The sequence below is a fragment of the Oncorhynchus gorbuscha genome, linkage group LG10 (assembly GCF_021184085.1).
Source record: "Oncorhynchus gorbuscha isolate QuinsamMale2020 ecotype Even-year linkage group LG10, OgorEven_v1.0, whole genome shotgun sequence".
Taxonomy (NCBI): domain Eukaryota; kingdom Metazoa; phylum Chordata; class Actinopteri; order Salmoniformes; family Salmonidae; genus Oncorhynchus; species Oncorhynchus gorbuscha.
In genome coordinates this window covers 96875025-96892688 of record NC_060182.1, presented here as the reverse complement: position 1 = coordinate 96892688, position 17664 = coordinate 96875025, and the positions used below count along the sequence as shown (strand labels likewise).

Sequence of the window (17664 nt, the reverse complement as noted above, 5' to 3'; positions counted from 1 at the left end):
GGCCATCCCTACTGCCTCTGATATGGAGGACTCACTAAACAGAGAACATCCCTGGTCATCCCTACTGCCTCTGATCTGGAGGACTCACTAAACAGAGAACATCCCTGGTCCTACTGCCTCTGATCTGGAGGACTCACTAAACAGAGAACATCCCTGGTCATCCCTACTGCCTCTGATCTGGAGGACTCACTAAACAGAGAACATCCCTGGTCATCCCTACTGCCTCTGATCTGGAGGACTCTCTAAACAGAGAACATCCCTGGTCCTACTGCCTCTGATCTGGAGGACTCACTAAACAGAAAACATCCCTGGTCATCCCTACTGCCTCTGATATGGAGGACTCACTAAACAGAGAACATCCCTGGTCATCCCTACTGCCTCTGATCTGGAGGACTCACTAAACAGAGAACATCCCTGGTCATCCCTACTGCCTCTGATCTGGAGGACTCACTAAACAGAGAACATCCCTACTGCCTCTGATCTGGAGGACTCACTAAACAGAGAACATCCCTGGTCATCCCTACTGCCTCTGATCTGGAGGACTCACTAAACAGAGAACATCCCTGGTCCTACTGCCTCTGATCTGGAGGACTCACTAAACAGAGAACATCCCTGGTCATCCCACTGCCTCTGATCTGGAGGACTCACTAAACAGAGAACATCCCTGGTCCTACTGCCTCTGATCTGGAGGACTCACTAAACAGAGAACATCCCTGGTCATCCCACTGCCTCTGATCTGGAGGACTCACTAAACAGAGAACATCCCTGGTCATCCCTACTGCCTCTGATCTGGAGGACTCACTAAACAGAGAACATCCCTGGTCATCCCACTGCCTCTGATCTGGAGGACTCACTAAACAGAGAACATCCCTGGTCATCCCTTCTGCCTCTGATCTGGAGGACTCACTAAACAGAGAACATCCCTGGTCATCCCTACTGCCTCTGATCTGGAGGACTCACTAAACAGAGAACATCCCTGGTCCTACTGCCTCTGATCTGGAGGACTCACTAAACAGAACATCCCTGGTCATCCCTACTGCCTCTGATCTGGAGGACACACTAAACAGAGAACATCCCTGGCCCTACTGCCTCTGATCTGGAGGACTCACTAAACACAAATACTTTGTTTGTAAATGATGTCTGAGTGTTGGAGTGTTCCCCTGGCTATCTGTAATGATGTCTGAGTGTTGGAGTGTTCCCCTGGCTATCTGTAATGATGTCTGAGTGTTGAAGTGTGCCCCTGGCTATCTGTAATGATGTCTGAGTGTTGAAGTGTGCCCCTGGCTATCTGTAATGATGTCTGAGTGTTGGAGTGTGCCCCTGGCTATCTGTAATGATGTCTGAGTGTTGGAGTGTTCCCCTGGCTATCTGTAATGATGTCTGAGTGTTGGAGTGTTCCCCTGGCTATCTGTAATGATGTCTGAGTGTTGGAGTGTTCCCCTGGCTATCTGTAATGATGTCTGAGTGTTGGAGTGTTCCCCTAGCTATCTGTAAATTTAAAAAACAAAAAAATGGTTGTTTGCGTCATTCAGGAATTTGATTATTCATACTTTTATTATTGATACTTAAATATATTTAAAACCAGATATTTTTAGACTTTTACTCAAGCAGTATTTTACTGGGTGACTTTTACTCAAGTAGTATTTTACTGGGTGACTTTTACTCAAGTAGTATTTTACTGGGTGACTTTTACTCAAGTAGTATTTTACTGGGTGACTTTTACTCAAGTAGTATTTTACTGGGTGACTTTTACTCAAGTAGTATTTTACTGGGTGACTTTTACTCAAGTAGTATTTTACTGGGTGACTTTTACTCAAGTAGTATTTTACTGGGTGACTTTTACTCAAGTAGTATTTTACTGGGTGACTTTTACTTGAGGTATTTTATATGAAAGTATCTTTACTTTTACTCAAGTATGACAATTTTTCCCCACCACTGGTAAATGGTAAACTGATTGATTTGAAAGAGATTGTGGGGCCCCTTATCTGTTACTCACGTCTGTGGGGCCTTTATCTCTGTAACTCACGTCTGTGGGGCCTTTATCTCTGTAACTCACGTCTGTGGGGCCCCTTATCTGTGTAACTCACGTCTGTGGGGCCCCTTATCTGTGTAACTCACGTCTGTGGGGCCCCTTATCTGTGTAACTCACATCTGTGGGGCCCCTTATCTGTGTAACTCACATCTGTGGGGCCCCTTATCTGTGTAACTCCGTCTGTAGGATTTACTTAATGTATGTAACTCACGTCTGTGGGCCCTTATCTCAGTAACTCACGTCTGTGGGGCCCCTTATCTCTGTTACTCACATCTGTGGGGCCCCTTATCTGTAACTCACGTCTGTGGGGCCCCCTTATCTGTGTAACTCAGGATCTGTGGGCCCATATCTGGTAACTCACGTCTGGCCAGGTGCTTTATCTCTGTTACTCACATCTGTGGGGCCCCTTATCTGTGTAACTCACGTCTGTGGGGCCCCTTATCTGTGTAACTCACGTCTGTGGGGCCCCTTATCTGTGTAACTCACGTCTGTGGGTCCTTTATCTCAGTAACTCACGTCTGTGGGGCCCTTATCTCAGTAACTCACGTCTGTGGGGCCCTTATCTCAGTAACTCACGTCTGTGGGGCCCCTTATCTGTCTAACTCACGTCTGTGGGGCCCCTTATCTCAGTAACTCACGTCTGTGGGGCCCCTTATCTGTCTAACTCACGTCTCTGGGGCCCTTATCTCTGTAACTCACGTCTGTGGGGCCCTTATCTCTGTAACTCACGTCTGTGGGGCCCTTATCTTATGGAGACGCAGCTGAGTATGATGACATCACAGTCGTTCTTGGTGGCGGTGCCCGACTCGCCCACGCACTTCAGCAGCTGACGCACGACCCCGGTACTGGCGCTGGCGCACAAGCCTCTGGCCCGCACGCACGTATACCGTCAAGGCTTCCAGCTGGAAGTCCTAAGAGGAGGAGGAGGAGGAGGAAGAGGGGAAAAAAACTGTGTTTCATGTTTTATTAACAAATAAATAATATACACTACCGTTCAAAAGGTTTGGGGTCACTAGAAATGTCCTTGTTTTTAAATAAAAGCACGTTTTTTGGTCCATTAAAAATAACATCAAATTGATCAGAAATACAGTGTAGACATTGTTAATGTTGTAAATGACTGTTGTAGCTGGACGCGGCTGATTCTTTATGGAATATCTACATAGGCGTACAGAGGCCCACATCAACAACAATCAAAGGCTAATTGATGTTAGAAAACCCTTTTGCGTGGTCTAGGGCACGGCATCGCAGAGCAAGCTGTGCCACCAGATACTTGCTCGCGCCTGTGCTCTGTCGTAGCCGGCCGTGATTGGGGGGTCCGTGGCGACGCACAATTGGCCGGTGTCGTCCGGGTTAGGGAGGGCTTGGCCGGTAGGGGCTATCCTTGTCTAATCGCGCACCAGCGACTCCTGTGGCGGGCTGGGCGCAGTGCACGCTAACCAAGGTCCCCAGGTGTGCACGGTGTTTCCTCCAACACATAGGTGCGGCTGGCTTCCGGGTTGGATGCGCTGTGTTAAAGCAGTGCGGCTTGGTTGGTTGTGTTTCGGAGGACGCATGACTTTCAACCTTAAAATGTCTCTCCCGAGCCGTACGGGAGTTGTAGCGATGAGACAAGATAGTAGCTACTAATAATTGGATACTACGAAATTGGGGTGAAAAGGGGGTAAAATTTTATTATAAATAAATTAAATAAAAACTTTTGCAATTGTGTTAGCACGGCTGAAAACTGTTGTGCTGATTTAAGAAGAAATAAAACTGTCCTTCTTTAGACTAGTTGAGTATCTGGAGCATCAGCATTTGTGGGTTCGATAACAGGCTCAAAATGTCCAGAAACAAATACCTTTTTTTCTGAAACTCGTCAGTCTATTCTTGTTCTGAGTAAATGAAGGCTTTTCCATGGGAGAAATTGCCAAGAAACTGAAGATCTCGTACAACGCGTGACCTACTTCCTTCACAGAACGACGCAAACCAATATTTACATTTCTCCCAACAGACATCGTCACGGAGACGGACGGATATAACTTCCTAGACCATGATGTGACAGCACAGACATTCTCCCAACAGACATCGTCACGGAGACGGACGGATACAACTTCCTAGACCATGATGTCACAGCACAGACATTTCTCCCAACATGGTGTCAGCTTGTCACATGACCACAGTGTTACGTAATAAGGTTTATTGTGAATCTCAACACAGACGAGACATTTCTGGGTACATTTACAGGCCTTCTGTCAGGATGGGGAGTAAGTCCTATGTTTAAGGTTGTAGGAGCAGCAGGTACGAAGATTTTCATTTATCTGGTGACCAATGTTTCTCCTCAGTTTCTTCCTTTAGTTTCTGTTTCCTGTTTTTTCCCTTATTAGGTTCTGACCTATCAGGTAGAGTTTCAATCAACTGTTAACGTAACTTGGCAACCAACTTTGGTGCTGCAGGTTTTTTTTCTCGCGCCATGCTAGATGCCTTCGTGTTCGTCCAGATTATGTTGAAGCGACTGAATTCGATTTCAGACTTATAAGTACTTAAAGAAATCGGTATTTGAACAATAAAAATGTTTCTTGTAATTGATTGAATGAGTACATGAGTACATATATTATATTGAGGTGAACATGTTCAAAATGTATGATGCCCCTTTGGAACCAGGACTTAACGGTGTTGTCATTAAACACTGGAGGTCAGATTACTTGGTCAGCTACTTGGTCGTCACTTACTTGGTCCTTGGTCCTCTTGTTTGTCTAAACTCATTAGAGTCGACAGTTACTTGGTCCTCTTGTTTGTCTAAACTCATTCTAGTCGTCAGTTACTTGGTCCTCTTGTTTGTCTAAACTCATTCTAGTCGAATCCTCAGTTACTTGGTCCTCTTGTTTGTCTAAACTCATTCTAGTCGAATCCTCAGTTACTTGGTCCTCTTGTTTGTCTAAACTCATTCTAGTCGAGTCGACACTTACTTGGTCCTCTTGTTTGTCTAAACTCATTCTAGTCGAATCCTCAGTTACTTGGTCCTCTTGTTTGTCTAAACTCATTCTAGTCGAGTCGACAGTTACTTGGTCCTCTTGTTTGTCTAAACTCATTCTAGTCGAGTCGACAGTTACTTGGTCTTCTTGTTTGTCTAAACTCATTCTAGTCGTCAGTTACTTGGTCCTCTTGTTTGTCTAAACTCATTCTAGTCGTCAGTTACTTGGTCCTCTTGTTTGTCTAAACTCATTCTAGTCGAGTCGTCAGTTACTTGGTCCTCTTGTTTGTCTAAACTCATTCTAGTCGAGTCGTCAGTTACTTGGTCCTCTTGTTTGTCTAAACTCATTCTAGTCGTCAGTTACTTGGTCCTCTTGTTTGTCTAAACTCATTCTAGTCGAGTCGTCAGTTACTTGGTCCTCTTGTTTGTCTAAACTCATTCTAGTCGTCAGTTACTTGGTCCTCTTGTTTGTCTAAACTCATTCTAGTCGTCAGTTACTTGGTCCCATGGTCCTCTGTGTTTCGGTTTCTATATCTAGTATTTGCCATAACAGGTAGTTGCCAACATAACGTTTCAGTTATTTCTTGACTTTAAAGTCTAGGTATTTTCTATTTAAGAGGAATATTTGAGTAAAGTAAGGAAATTCCAGACGTATCCACCTGACTACTTCGTGGGTCACCATACCGGAAATCAGTGTGAATGCAGTCTCTTACCTGTATGACTCGGTATGCGATACCAAACCCCTCTTCGATGTTCTTTCCTCCCAACATCACCTGGAATGTAAATGCAATGACACAGATGTCAGATGGCGCCCCATATTATTCAGCATCGGTTACCGACATCAATACGATCTGTTCATAGCACTTGAGACACTACCATTCTGTTTTATGGCCCCGGTCTATACTCCCCGTCTAGTGCCCTAACGCCCCCGTCTAGTGCCCTAACGCCCCGTCTAGTGCCCTAACGCCCCGGTCTATACTCCCCGTCTAGTGCCCTAACTCCCCGTCTAGTGCCCTAACGCCCCCGTCTATACTCCCCGTCTAGTGCCCTAACGCCCCCGTCTATACTCCCCGTCTAGTGCCCTAACGCCTGCCTAGTGCCCTAACGCCCCCCGCCTATACTCCCCTCGTCTAGTGCCCTCTAACGCCCCGTCTATACTCCCCGTCCTAGTGCCCTAACGCCCCCGTCTAGTGCCCTAACTCCCCGTCTCTAGTGCCCTAACGCCCCCCGCCTATACTCCCCTCGCTCTAGTGCCCTAACGTCCCGTCCTAGTGCCCTAACGCCCCGTCTATACTCCCCGCCTAGTGCCTAACGCCCCGCCTATACTCCCCGCCTAGTGCCCTACGCCCCGTCTAGTGCCCTAACGCCCCGTCTATACTCCTCGCCTAGTGCCCTAACGCCCCGTCTAGTGCCCTAACGCCCCCGTCTATACTCCCCGTCTAGTGCCCTAACGCCCCCGTCTATACTCCCCGTCTAGTGCCCTAACGCCCCCGTCTAGTGCCCTAACGCCTCCCGTCTATACTCCCCCCGTCTAGTGCCCTAACGCCCCTGCCTAGTGCCCTAACGCCCCGCCTAGTGCCCTAACGCCCCCGCCTAGTGCCCTAACGCCTGCTCCAGTGCCCTAACGCCCCGTCTAGTGCCCTAACGCCCGTCTAGTGCCCTAACGCCCCGCTTAGTGCCCTAACGCTCTGCCTAGTGCCCTAACGCCCCGTCTTAGTGCCCTAACGCCCCGTCTATACTCCCCGCCTAGTGCCCTAACGCCCGTCTAGTGCCCTAACGCCCCGCCTAGTGCCCTAACGCCCGCCAGTGCCCTAACGCCCCGTCTAGTGCCCTAACGCCCGCCTAGTGCCCTAACGCCCCGCCTAGTGCCCTAACGCCCGCCTAGTGCCCTAACGCCCCGCCTAGTGCCCTAACGCCCCGCCTAGTGCCCTAACGCCCCGCCTAGTGCCCTAACGCCCCGCCTAGTGCCCTAACGCCCCGCCTAGTGCCCTAACGCCCCGTCTAGTGCCCTAACGCCCGCCTAGTGCCCTAACGCCCCGCCTAGTGCCCTAACGCCCCCCCTAGTGCCCTAACGCCCCCGCCTAGTGCCCTAACGCCCGCCTAGTGCCCTAACGCCCCCTAGTGCCCTAACGCCCCGCCTAGTGCCCTAACGCCCGCCTAGTGCCCTAACGCCCCGCCTAGTGCCCTAACGCCCCCCTGCGCCCCCGCCTAGTGCCCTTAACGCCCCGCCTAGTGCCCCTCGCCCCGCCCTAGTGCCCTAACGCCGCCTAGTGCCCTGCGCCCGCCTAGTGCCCTGCGCCCGCCTAGTGCCTAACGCCCCCGTCTAGTGCCCTAACGCCCTAATGCCTAGTGCCCTAACGCCTGCGCCTAGTGCCCTAACGCCCCGCTAGTGCCCTCGCCCCCGCCTAGTGCCCTCGCCCCGCCTAGTGCCCTAACGCCCCCGCCTAGTGCCCTAACGCCCCGCCTAGTGCCTAACGCCCTGTCTATACTCCCCGTCCTAGTGCCCTAACGCCCCCTCCTAGTGCCCTAACGCCCCGCCTAGTGCCCTAACGCCCCGTCTAGTGCCTTAACGCCCCGCCTAGTGCCCTAACGCCCGCCTAGTGCCCTAACGCCCCGCCCTAGTGCCCTAACGCCCCGCCTAGTGCCCTAACGCCCCGCCTAGTGCCCTAACGCCCCGCCTAGTGCCCTAACGCCCCCGCCTAGTGCCCTAACGCCCCGTCTAGTGCCCTAACGCCCCGCCTAGTGCCCTAACGCCCCGCCTAGTGCCCTAACGCCCCGCCTAGTGCCCTAACGCCCCGCCTAGTGCCCTAACGCCCCGCCTAGTGCCCTAACGCCCCCGCCTAGTGCCCTAACGCCCCCGCCTAGTGCCCTAACGCCCCGCCTAGTGCCCTAACGCCCCGTCTAGTGCCCTAACGCCCCCGTCTAGTGCCCTAACTCTCCGTCTAGTGCCCTAACTCTCCGTCTAGTGCCCTAACTCTCCGTCTAGTGCCCTAACTCTCCGTCTAGTGCCCTAACTCTCCGTCTAGTGCCCTAACTCTCCGTCTAGTGCCCTAACTCTCCGTCTAGTGCCCTAACTCTCCGTCTAGTGCCCTAACTCTCCGTCTAGTGCCCTAACGCCCCCGCCTAGTGCCCTAACGCCCCGCCTAGTGCCCTAACGCCCCGCCTAGTGCCCTAACGCCCCCGCCTAGTGCCCTAACTCTCCATCTAGTGCCCTAACTCTCCATCTAGTGCCCTAACTCTCCATCTAGTGCCCTAACTCTCCATCTAGTGCCCTAACTCTCCATCTAGTGCCCTAACTCTCCATCTAGTGCCCTAACTCTCCATCTAGTGCCCTAACTCTCCATCTAGTGCCCTAACTCTCCATCTAGTGCCCTAACTCTCCATCTAGTGCCCTAACTCTCCGTCTAGTGCCCTAACTCTCCGTCTAGTGCCCTAACTCTCCGTCTAGTGCCCTAACTCTCCGTCTAGTGCCCTAACTCTCCGTCTAGTGCCCTAACGCTCCGTCTAGTGCCCTAACGCTCCGTCTAGTGCCCTAACTCCCCCGTCTAGTGCCCCAACTCCCCCGTCTAGTGCCCTAACTCCCCCGTCTAGTGCCCTAACTCCCCCGTCTAGTGCCCTAACGCCCCGTCTAGTGCCCTAACGCCCCGTCTAGTGCCCTAACGCCCCGTCCAGTGCCCTTAACGCCCCGTCTAGTGCACTATTCCCTATCTTTGAGAAGCTTTGCGGGGGGGCTCACCTTGCAGGCTACATCGATCTTCATAGCGCTGGGGCCGAACAGAGTGGGAGGAGTGCTGGAGGAGGCAGAGGGGGTGGGGGCGGAGCTGGATGTTTCACAGTGATGCAGGAACCGAGTCACCTCCAGCTGGAGCTCTATCGTGTTCATGTGTCTGGTTCAGGAAAACAAAAGGGGAAAATGTCACATGATAGCAGCCTCACTAAAGCCTCACTGAGAGATGGCTGCACTACGCAATTAAATCAGTTATGGTCACACATGCTTACTTTACAAGCCCTTAACCAACAATGCAGTTAAGAACATATTTAGTAAATAAACTAAAGTAAAAAAATATTATAAAACACAAACAATAAAATAACAATATATATTTTTTTATTTAACCTTTATTGAACCTTTATTTAACCAGGCAAGTCAGTTAAGAACAAATTCTTATTTTCAATGACGGCCTAGGAACAGTGGGTTAACTGCCTGTTCAGGGGCAGAACGACAGATTTGTACCTTGTCAGGTCGGGGGTTTGAACTCGCAACCTTCCGGTTACTAGTCCAACGCTCTAACCACTAGGCTACGCTCTAACAAGGCATATATATATACAGGGGTACCGGTACTGAGTCAATGTGAGGGGGTACAGGTTAGAAAAGAGATGGCTGCACTATGTAATAGTTCAGTTATGGCCCACGGGAAGGACAGATGGCTGCAGTATGGTCATCTTGTCTTTGTGGAACTGAGGTTAGTCACCACCTGGACATATTGGTGAGGTAAAAAGGCACATTTCCTGAAGAAAATGTGTATGTTTGCTTCAGCCGTCTAAACGTTAGAATAGTTCAGTCTCTGCCTCCCTCTGGCCTCCGGGCCCTCTAGCCTCCGGGCCCTCTAGCCTCCGGGCCCTCTAGCCTCCGGGCCCTCTAGCCTCCGGGCCCTCTAGCCTCCGGGCCCTCTAGCCTCCGGGCCCTCTAGCCTCCGGGCCCTCTAGCCTCACCTGGACACATCACTAGAAGACATCTTCTTTCTGAAGGAGTTAGAGGTGCTCTTCTTCCTGTTAGTGCTGTTGGTACGTGTTCCCTGTTGCTCCTGAAGGTACGTTCTGAGGTGCTCCTTGGCCCGAACCAGCCATCTCCGCTGGTCTCCCAGCTGTACGTAGGACACGACACCGTGGGTGAAGAACCGGATACACGTCATGGCCGCTCGTACGTGGTCCTGACGGGAGGGAGGAGAGGGTTATTCTGTTTCTAAATCAGGAGAGGAGTAGAGGAGGGGTGGGAGGAGTAGAGGAGAGTAGGGGTGGTGGGAGGAGTAGAGGAGAGGAGGGGTGGTGGGAGGAGTAGAGGAGAGGTGGTGGGAGGAGTAGAGGAGAGGTGGTGTGGTGGGAGGAGTAGAGGAGAGGAGGGGTGGTGGGAGGAGTAGAGGAGAGGAGGGGTGGTGGGAGGAGTAGAGGAGAGGAGGGGGTGGTGGGAGGAGTAGAGGAGAGGAGGGGTGGTGGGAGGAGTAGAGGAGAGGAGGGGTGGTGGGAGGAGTAGAGGAGAGGAGGGGTGGTGGGAGGAGTAGAGGAGAGGTGGTGGGAGGAGTAGAGTAGAGGAGGGTGGTGGGAGGAGTAGAGGAGGGTGGTGGGAGGAGTAGAGGAGGGGTGGTGGGAGGAGTAGAGGAGAGGTGGGGTGGTGGGAGGAGTAGAGGAGAGGTGGTGGGAGGAGTAGGGAGGGGTGGTGGGAGGAGTAGAGGAGAGGGTGTGGGGTGGTGGGAGGAGTAGAGGAGAGGAGGGGTGGTGGGAGGAGTAGAGGAGGGGTGGTGGGTGGAGTAGAGTAGAGTAGAGGGGTGGTGGGAGGAGTAGAGGAGGGGTGGTGGGTGGAGTGGAGTAGAGTAGAGTAGAGGGGTGGTGGGAGGAGTAGAGGAGGGGTGGTGGGAGGAGTAGAGGAGAGGTGGGGTGGTGGGAGGCGTACAGACTAACCATCATGAACTGTTGTAGCTGGTATAGTGTGTGGAAGTGTCCCCGTCGCTGCAGCAGTTGACAGGAGGAGAGGAGGTATCGGCTACAGACCTCCAGGCCTGGATCTAGGGTCTCCAGTAACCCCTGCAGCATCCCCAGACGACCCCTCTCCAGACTAGGCTGCAATATGCCCTCCAGGAACACCTCCTCTGGACATTCCTGGAGGGCCATGGAGGGAGGGACAACTGTTGAACTCATGTCCCCTTGGTATCTAATATCTATAAATAGGTGTAATAGGTTTCTAATATCTATAAATAGGTGTAATAGGTTTCTAATATCTATAAATAGGTGTAATAGGTTTCTGATATCTATAAATAGGTGTAATAGGTTTCTAATATCTATAAATAGGTGTAATAGGTTTCTAATATCTATAAATAGGTTTCTAATATCTATAAATAGGTTTCTAATAGGTTTCTAATATCTATAAATAGGTGTAATAGGTTTCTAACAGGTTTCTAATATCTATAAATAGGTGTAATAGGTTTCTAATATCTATAAATAGGTTTCTAATATCTATAAATAGGTTTCTAATAGGTTTCTAATATCTATAAATAGGTGTAATAGGTTTCTAATATCTATAAATAGGTGTAATAGGTTTCTAATATCTATAAATATGTGTAATAGGTTTCTAATATCTATACATAGGTTTAATAGGTTCCTGATAGGTTTCTAATATCTATAAATTGTTTGAGTATACAGTTCCAGGACAATCGATGCTATCCGGCTCGAAGGACCATAACTCATTATTTATTTTAATCAGGCAGATCACTTAAATAATTCTTATTTACCATGACAACCTGGCTCCACCTTAATACAAATCCTCAACGACAACAACAAATAAAGTAGCATTGAACTTGAAGTTCACAGTAATGAGATAAGATCTCCGTAACCTTGACCCCTAACCTCTGACCCCTGACCTTGCTGAGCAGGTGTTGCAGGGCGTCCTTCATGTTGTCATGTCTCATCAGGAAGGAGACCAGGGCCAAATCATTACTTCTAACCCCTGATTATTAACCCCTAAACCTTGACCCCCTAACCTCGGACCCCTGACCTTGCTGAGTAGGTGCTGCAGGGCGTCCTTCATGTTGTCGTGTCTCATCAGGAAGGAGACCAGGGCCAGATGAGTCCCGTAGCTGGACAGGTAGTACAAGCTCTCTTGATACAGGCTGTTGCCCTGACCCTGAACCCCCTCTGGCCAGTCCACTGATCCTCCAGGCTCACAAAGAGCTTCCTCAAGCTCCCTCAGAGACCACAGGATGTCCTCACTGAAAGACTGATACACAGAGCGAAAGAGAGGGAGACGGAGAGGGAGAGGGAGACAGAGACGGAGACAGAGACGGAGAGGGAGACAGAGACGGAGAGGGAGACAGAGACGGAGAGGGAGACAGAGACGGAGAGGGAGACGGAGACAGAGACAGAGAGGGAGACGGAGAGGGAGACAGAGACGGAGAGGGAGACAGAGACGGAGAGGGAAACAGAGACGGAGAGGGAAACAGAGACGGAGAGGGAAACAGAGACGGAGAGGGAGACGGAGAGGGAGACGGAGAGGGAGACGGAGAGGGAGACGGAGAGGGAGACGGAGAGGGAGACGGAGAGGGAGACGGAGACGGAGAGGGAGACGGAGAGGGAGACGGAGAGGGAGACGGAGAGGGAGACGGAGACGGAGAGGGAGAGGGAGACGGAGAAGGAGAGGGAGACGGAGAGGGAGAAGGAGAGGGAGACGGAGAAGGAGAGGGAGAAGGAGAGGGAGACGGAGAGGGAGAAGGAGAGGGAGACGGAGAGGGAGAAGGAGAGGGAGACGGAGAGGGAGACGGAGAGGGAGAGGGAGAAGGAGAGGGAGACGGAGACGGAGAGGGAGAAGGAGACGGAGAGGGAGAAGGAGACGGAGAAGGAGACGGAGAGGGAGACGGAGAGGGAGACGGAGAGGGAGAGCGAGACACAAATAAACAAACACACACAGTAAATGATGGTACAATAACAGAAAACGAGGGCGGTTGGTTGCATAACCTAGTTGATCTGCAGTGTTACATAATATCTCTTTATATCCAGATCAACCGGTTTCTATTTATTTTAGTTGATTTATTTAACTAGGCAAGTCAGTTAAGAACAAATTCTTATTGACAATGACGGTCCTCGGAACAGTGGGTTAACTGCCTTGTTCAGGGGGCAGAACGACAGATTTTTACCTTGTCGGGATTCGATCTAGCAACCTTTCTCGGTTACTCGTCCAACGCTCTCACCTGCTATACTGAACGAAAATTTAACAAAAAATAAACGCAACACGAAATAATTTCAAAGATTTTACCGAGTTACAATTCATATGAGGAAATCAGTCAATGAAAACAAATTCATGAGGCCCTAATCTATGGATTTCACATGACTGGGATTACAGATATACTATGTCGGTCTCAGAGCTTGGGGTGTGGATCAGAAAACCAGTCAGTATCTGGTATGACCACCATTAGCCTCATGCAGCGACACATCTCCTTCACACAGAGTGGATCAGGCTGTTGATTGTGGCCTATAGAATGTCGTCCCACTCCTCTTCAATGGCTATGTGAAGTTGCTGGATATTGGCGGGAACAGGAACACGCTGTCGTACACGTCGATCCAGAGCATCCCAAACATGCTCAATGGGTGACATGTCTGGTGAGTATGCAGGCCATGGAAGAACTGGGACATTTTCAGCTTCCAGGAATTGTGTACAGATCTTTGCGACATGGGGCGGTGCATTATCATGCTGAAACATGAGGTGATGGTGGTGGATGAATGGCACGACAATGGGCCTCAGGATCTCGTCACAGTATATCTGTGCATTCAAAATATGTACTATAAATACAGTCTATATCAATACAGTCTATACTATAAATACAGTCTATATCAATACAGTCTATACTATAAATACAGTCTATATCAATACAGTCTATATCAATACAGTCTATATCAATAAATACAGTCTATATCAATAAATACAGTCTATATCAATACAGTCTATATCAATAGTCTATATCAATAGTCTATATCAATAGTCTATATCAATAGTCTATATCAATAGTCTATATCAATAGTCTATATCAATAGTCTATACTATAAATACAGTCTATATCAATACAGTCTATACTATAAATACAGTCTATATCAATACAGTCTATATCAATACAGTCTATATCAATAAATACAGTCTATATCAATAAATACAGTCTATATCAATAAATACAGTCTATATCAATACAGTCTATACTATAAATACAGTCTATATCAATACAGTCTATATCAATACAGTCTATATCAATAAATACAGTCTATATCAATACAGTCTATATCAATAGTCTATATCAATAGTCTATATCAATAGTCTATATCAATAGTCTATATCAATAGTCTATATCAATAGTCTATACTATAAATACAGTCTATATCAATACAGTCTATATCAATACAGTCTATATCAATAGTCTATACTATAAATACAGTCTATATCAATAAATACAGTCTATATCAATAGTCTATATCAATAGTCTATACTATAAATACAGTCTATATCAATACAGTCTATACTATAAATACAGTCTATATCAATACAGTCTATACTATAAATACAGTCTATATCAATACAGTCTATATCAATACAGTCTATACTATAAATACAGTCTATACTATAAATACAGTCTATACTATAAATACAGTCTATACTATAAATACAGTCTATATCAATACAGTCTATACTACACAGTCTATACTACACAGTCTATACTACACAGTCTATACTACACAGTCTATACTACACAGTCTATATCAATACAGTCTATACTACACAGTCTATACTACACAGTCTATACTACACAGTCTATACTACACAGTCTATACTACACAGTCTATACTACACAGTCTATACTACACAGTCTAAATCAATACAGTCTAAATCAATACAGTCTATACTATAAATACAGTCTATATCAATACAGTCTATATCAATACAGTCTATATCAATACAGTCTATATCAATACAGTCTATATCAATACAGTCTATATCAACACAGTCTATATCAACACAGTCTATATCTACACAGTCTATATCTACACAGTCTATATCACACAGTCTATATCACACAGTCTATACTACACAGTCTATACTACACAGTCTATACTACACAGTCTATACTACACAGTCTATACTACACAGTCTATACTACACAGTCTATACTACACAGTCTATACTACACAGTCTGTACTACACAGTCTGTACTACACAGTCTATACTACACAGTCTATACTATACAGTCTATATCAATACAGTCTAAATCAATACAGTCTATATCCATACAGTCTATATCCATACAGTCTATATCAATACAGTCTATATCCATACAGTCTATATCCATACAGTCTATATCCATACAGTCTATATCTATACAGTCTATACTATACAGTCTATACTATACAGTCTATACTATACAGTCTATACTATACAGTCTATACTATACAGTCTAAATCAATACAGTCTATATCCATACAGTCTATATCTATACAGTCTATATCTATACAGTCTATATCCATACAGTCTATATCAATACAGTCTATATCAATACAGTCTATATCCATACAGTCTATATCAATACAGTCTATATCTATACAGTCTATACTATACAGTCTATACTATACAGTCTATACTATACAGTCTAAATCAATACAGTCTATACTATAAATTGTAACTTTCCATTTTTTTATAGATTAGATTATTATATAATATATTTCTATGACGTATTGTACAGTTTGTGTTTTTAGGTATTATGTGATATATTATGTCCGTTTAAACACCAAATGAATGTCCCCCGAGGTGGAATAATACAGACTAAGACTAGGTCTACTGTGGGAACGTTAAGACTAGGTCTACTGTGGGAACGTTAAGACTAGGTCTACTGTGGGAACGTTAAGACTAGGTCTACTGTGGGAACGTTAAGACTAGGTCTACTGTGGGAACGTTAAGACTAGGTCTACTGTGGGAACGTTAAGACTAGGTCTACTGTGGGAACGTTAAGACTAGGTCTACTGTGGGAACGTTAAGACTAGGTCTACTGCGAACGTTAAGACCAGGTCTACTGCGGAACGTTAAGACTAGGTCTACGCGGAACGTTACACTAGGTCTACTGCGGGAAACGTTAAGACTAGGTCTACTGCGGAACGCAAGACTCAGGTCCACGCGAACGTTAAGACTAGGTCTACTGCGGGAACGTTAAGACTAGGTCTACTGCGGGAACGTTAAGACTAGGTCTACTGCGAACGTTAAGACCAGGTCTACTGCGGGAACGTTAAGACTAGGTCTACTGCGGAACGTTAAGACTAGGTCTACTGCGGGAACGTTAAGACTAGGTCTACTGCGTGGAACGTTAAGACTAGGTCTACTGCGGAACGTTAAGACCAGGGTCTACCGCGGGAACGCAAGACTAGGCTCACGCGGGAACGCTAAGACTAGGTCTACTGCGGAACGCAGACTAGTCTACGCGGAACGTTAAGACTAGGTCCACTCGCGGGAACGTTAAGACTAGGGTCCACTGCGGGAACGCAAGACCTGTGGGTCCACTGCGAACGCAGACTAGGTCCATCTGCGGGAACGTTAAGACTAGGTCCACTGCGGGAACGTTAAGACTAGGTCCACTGCGGGAACGTTAAGACCAGGCCCACTCGGGAACGCAAGACTAGGTCCACCGCGGGAACGTTAAGACTAGGTCCACTGCGGAACGTTAAGACTAGGTCCACTCGCGGAACGTTGTGACTAGGTCCACTGCGAACGCGACTAGGTCCACTGCGGGAACGCAGCACTAGGGTCCACTGCGGGAACGTTAAGACTAGGTCCACCGCGGGAACGCACACTCAGGTCCACTCGCGAACGTTAAGACTAGGTCCACTGCGGGAACGTTACATTCAGGTCCACTGCGGGAACGTTAAGACTCAGGTCCACTGCGGGAACGTTAAGACTAGGGTCCACCGCTGGAACGTTAAGACAGGTCCACCGCTGGGAACGTTAAGACTAGGTCCACCGCGGAACGTTAAGACTAGGTCTACCGCGGGAACGTTAAGACTAGGGTCTACCGCGGGGAACGTTAAGACTAGGTCTCACCGGGGAACGTTAAGACTAGGTCTACCGCGGGGAACGTTAAGACTAGGTCTACCGTGGGAACGCACACTAGGTCTACCGCGGGAACGTTAAGACTAGGTCTACCGTGGGAACGTTAAGACTAGGTCTACCGTGGGAACGTTAAGACCAGGGTCTACCGTGGGAACGCAGACTAGGTCTACCGTGGGAACGTTAAGACTAGGTCTACCGTGGGAACGTTAAGACTAGGGTCTACCGTGGGAACGTTAAGACTAGGTCTACCGTGGGAACGTTAAGACTAGGGTCTACCGTGGGAACGTTAAGACCAGGTCTACCGTGGGAACGTTAAGACTAGGTCTACCGTGGGAACGCTAAGACTAGGTCTACCGTGGGAACGTTAAGACTAGGTCTACCGGGAACGTTAAGACTAGGTCTACCGTGGGGAACGTTAAGACTAGGTCTACCGTGGGAACGTTAAGACTAGGTCTACCGTGGGAACGCAAGACCAGGTTCACCGTGGGAACGCAAGACTAGGTCTACCGTGGGAACGTTAAGATCTGGGACTAGCCCAACCGTGGGAACGTTAAGACCAGGTCTAATGTGGGGACGTTAAGACTAGGTCTAATGTGGGGACGTTACACCAGGGTCTAATGTGGGGACGTTAAGACTAGGGTCTAATGGGGATGTTAAGACTAGGTCTAATGTGGGGACGTTAAGACTAGGTCTAATGTGGGGAACGTTAAGACTAGGGTCTACTGTGGGAACGTTAAGACTAGGTCTACTGTGGACGTTAAGACTAGGTCTAATGGGACGTTAAGACTAGGTCTAATGGGACGTTAAGACCAGGTCTGTGGGGACGTTAAGACAGGGCTCCAC

At 48.3% G+C, this 17664-nt stretch overlaps 1 protein-coding gene across 1 annotated transcript in view; it reads right to left on the bottom strand.

Annotated features, from left to right (window-relative positions):
- LOC124047001 (zinc finger FYVE domain-containing protein 26-like) overlaps positions 1-17664 on the bottom strand; it is a 21942-nt gene that overhangs the window by 1333 nt on the left and 2945 nt on the right. Inside the window, exons 3-8 of the mRNA XM_046367748.1 lie at positions 11746-11967; positions 10656-10853; positions 9693-9910; positions 8719-8869; positions 5696-5755; positions 2851-2943 (exon numbers count right to left, since the gene is read on the bottom strand). Of these exons, the coding sequence (XP_046223704.1) occupies positions 2851-2943; positions 5696-5755; positions 8719-8869; positions 9693-9910; positions 10656-10853; positions 11746-11967 (942 nt within the window). The remainder of the gene's footprint in view (positions 1-2850; positions 2944-5695; positions 5756-8718; positions 8870-9692; positions 9911-10655; positions 10854-11745; positions 11968-17664) is intronic.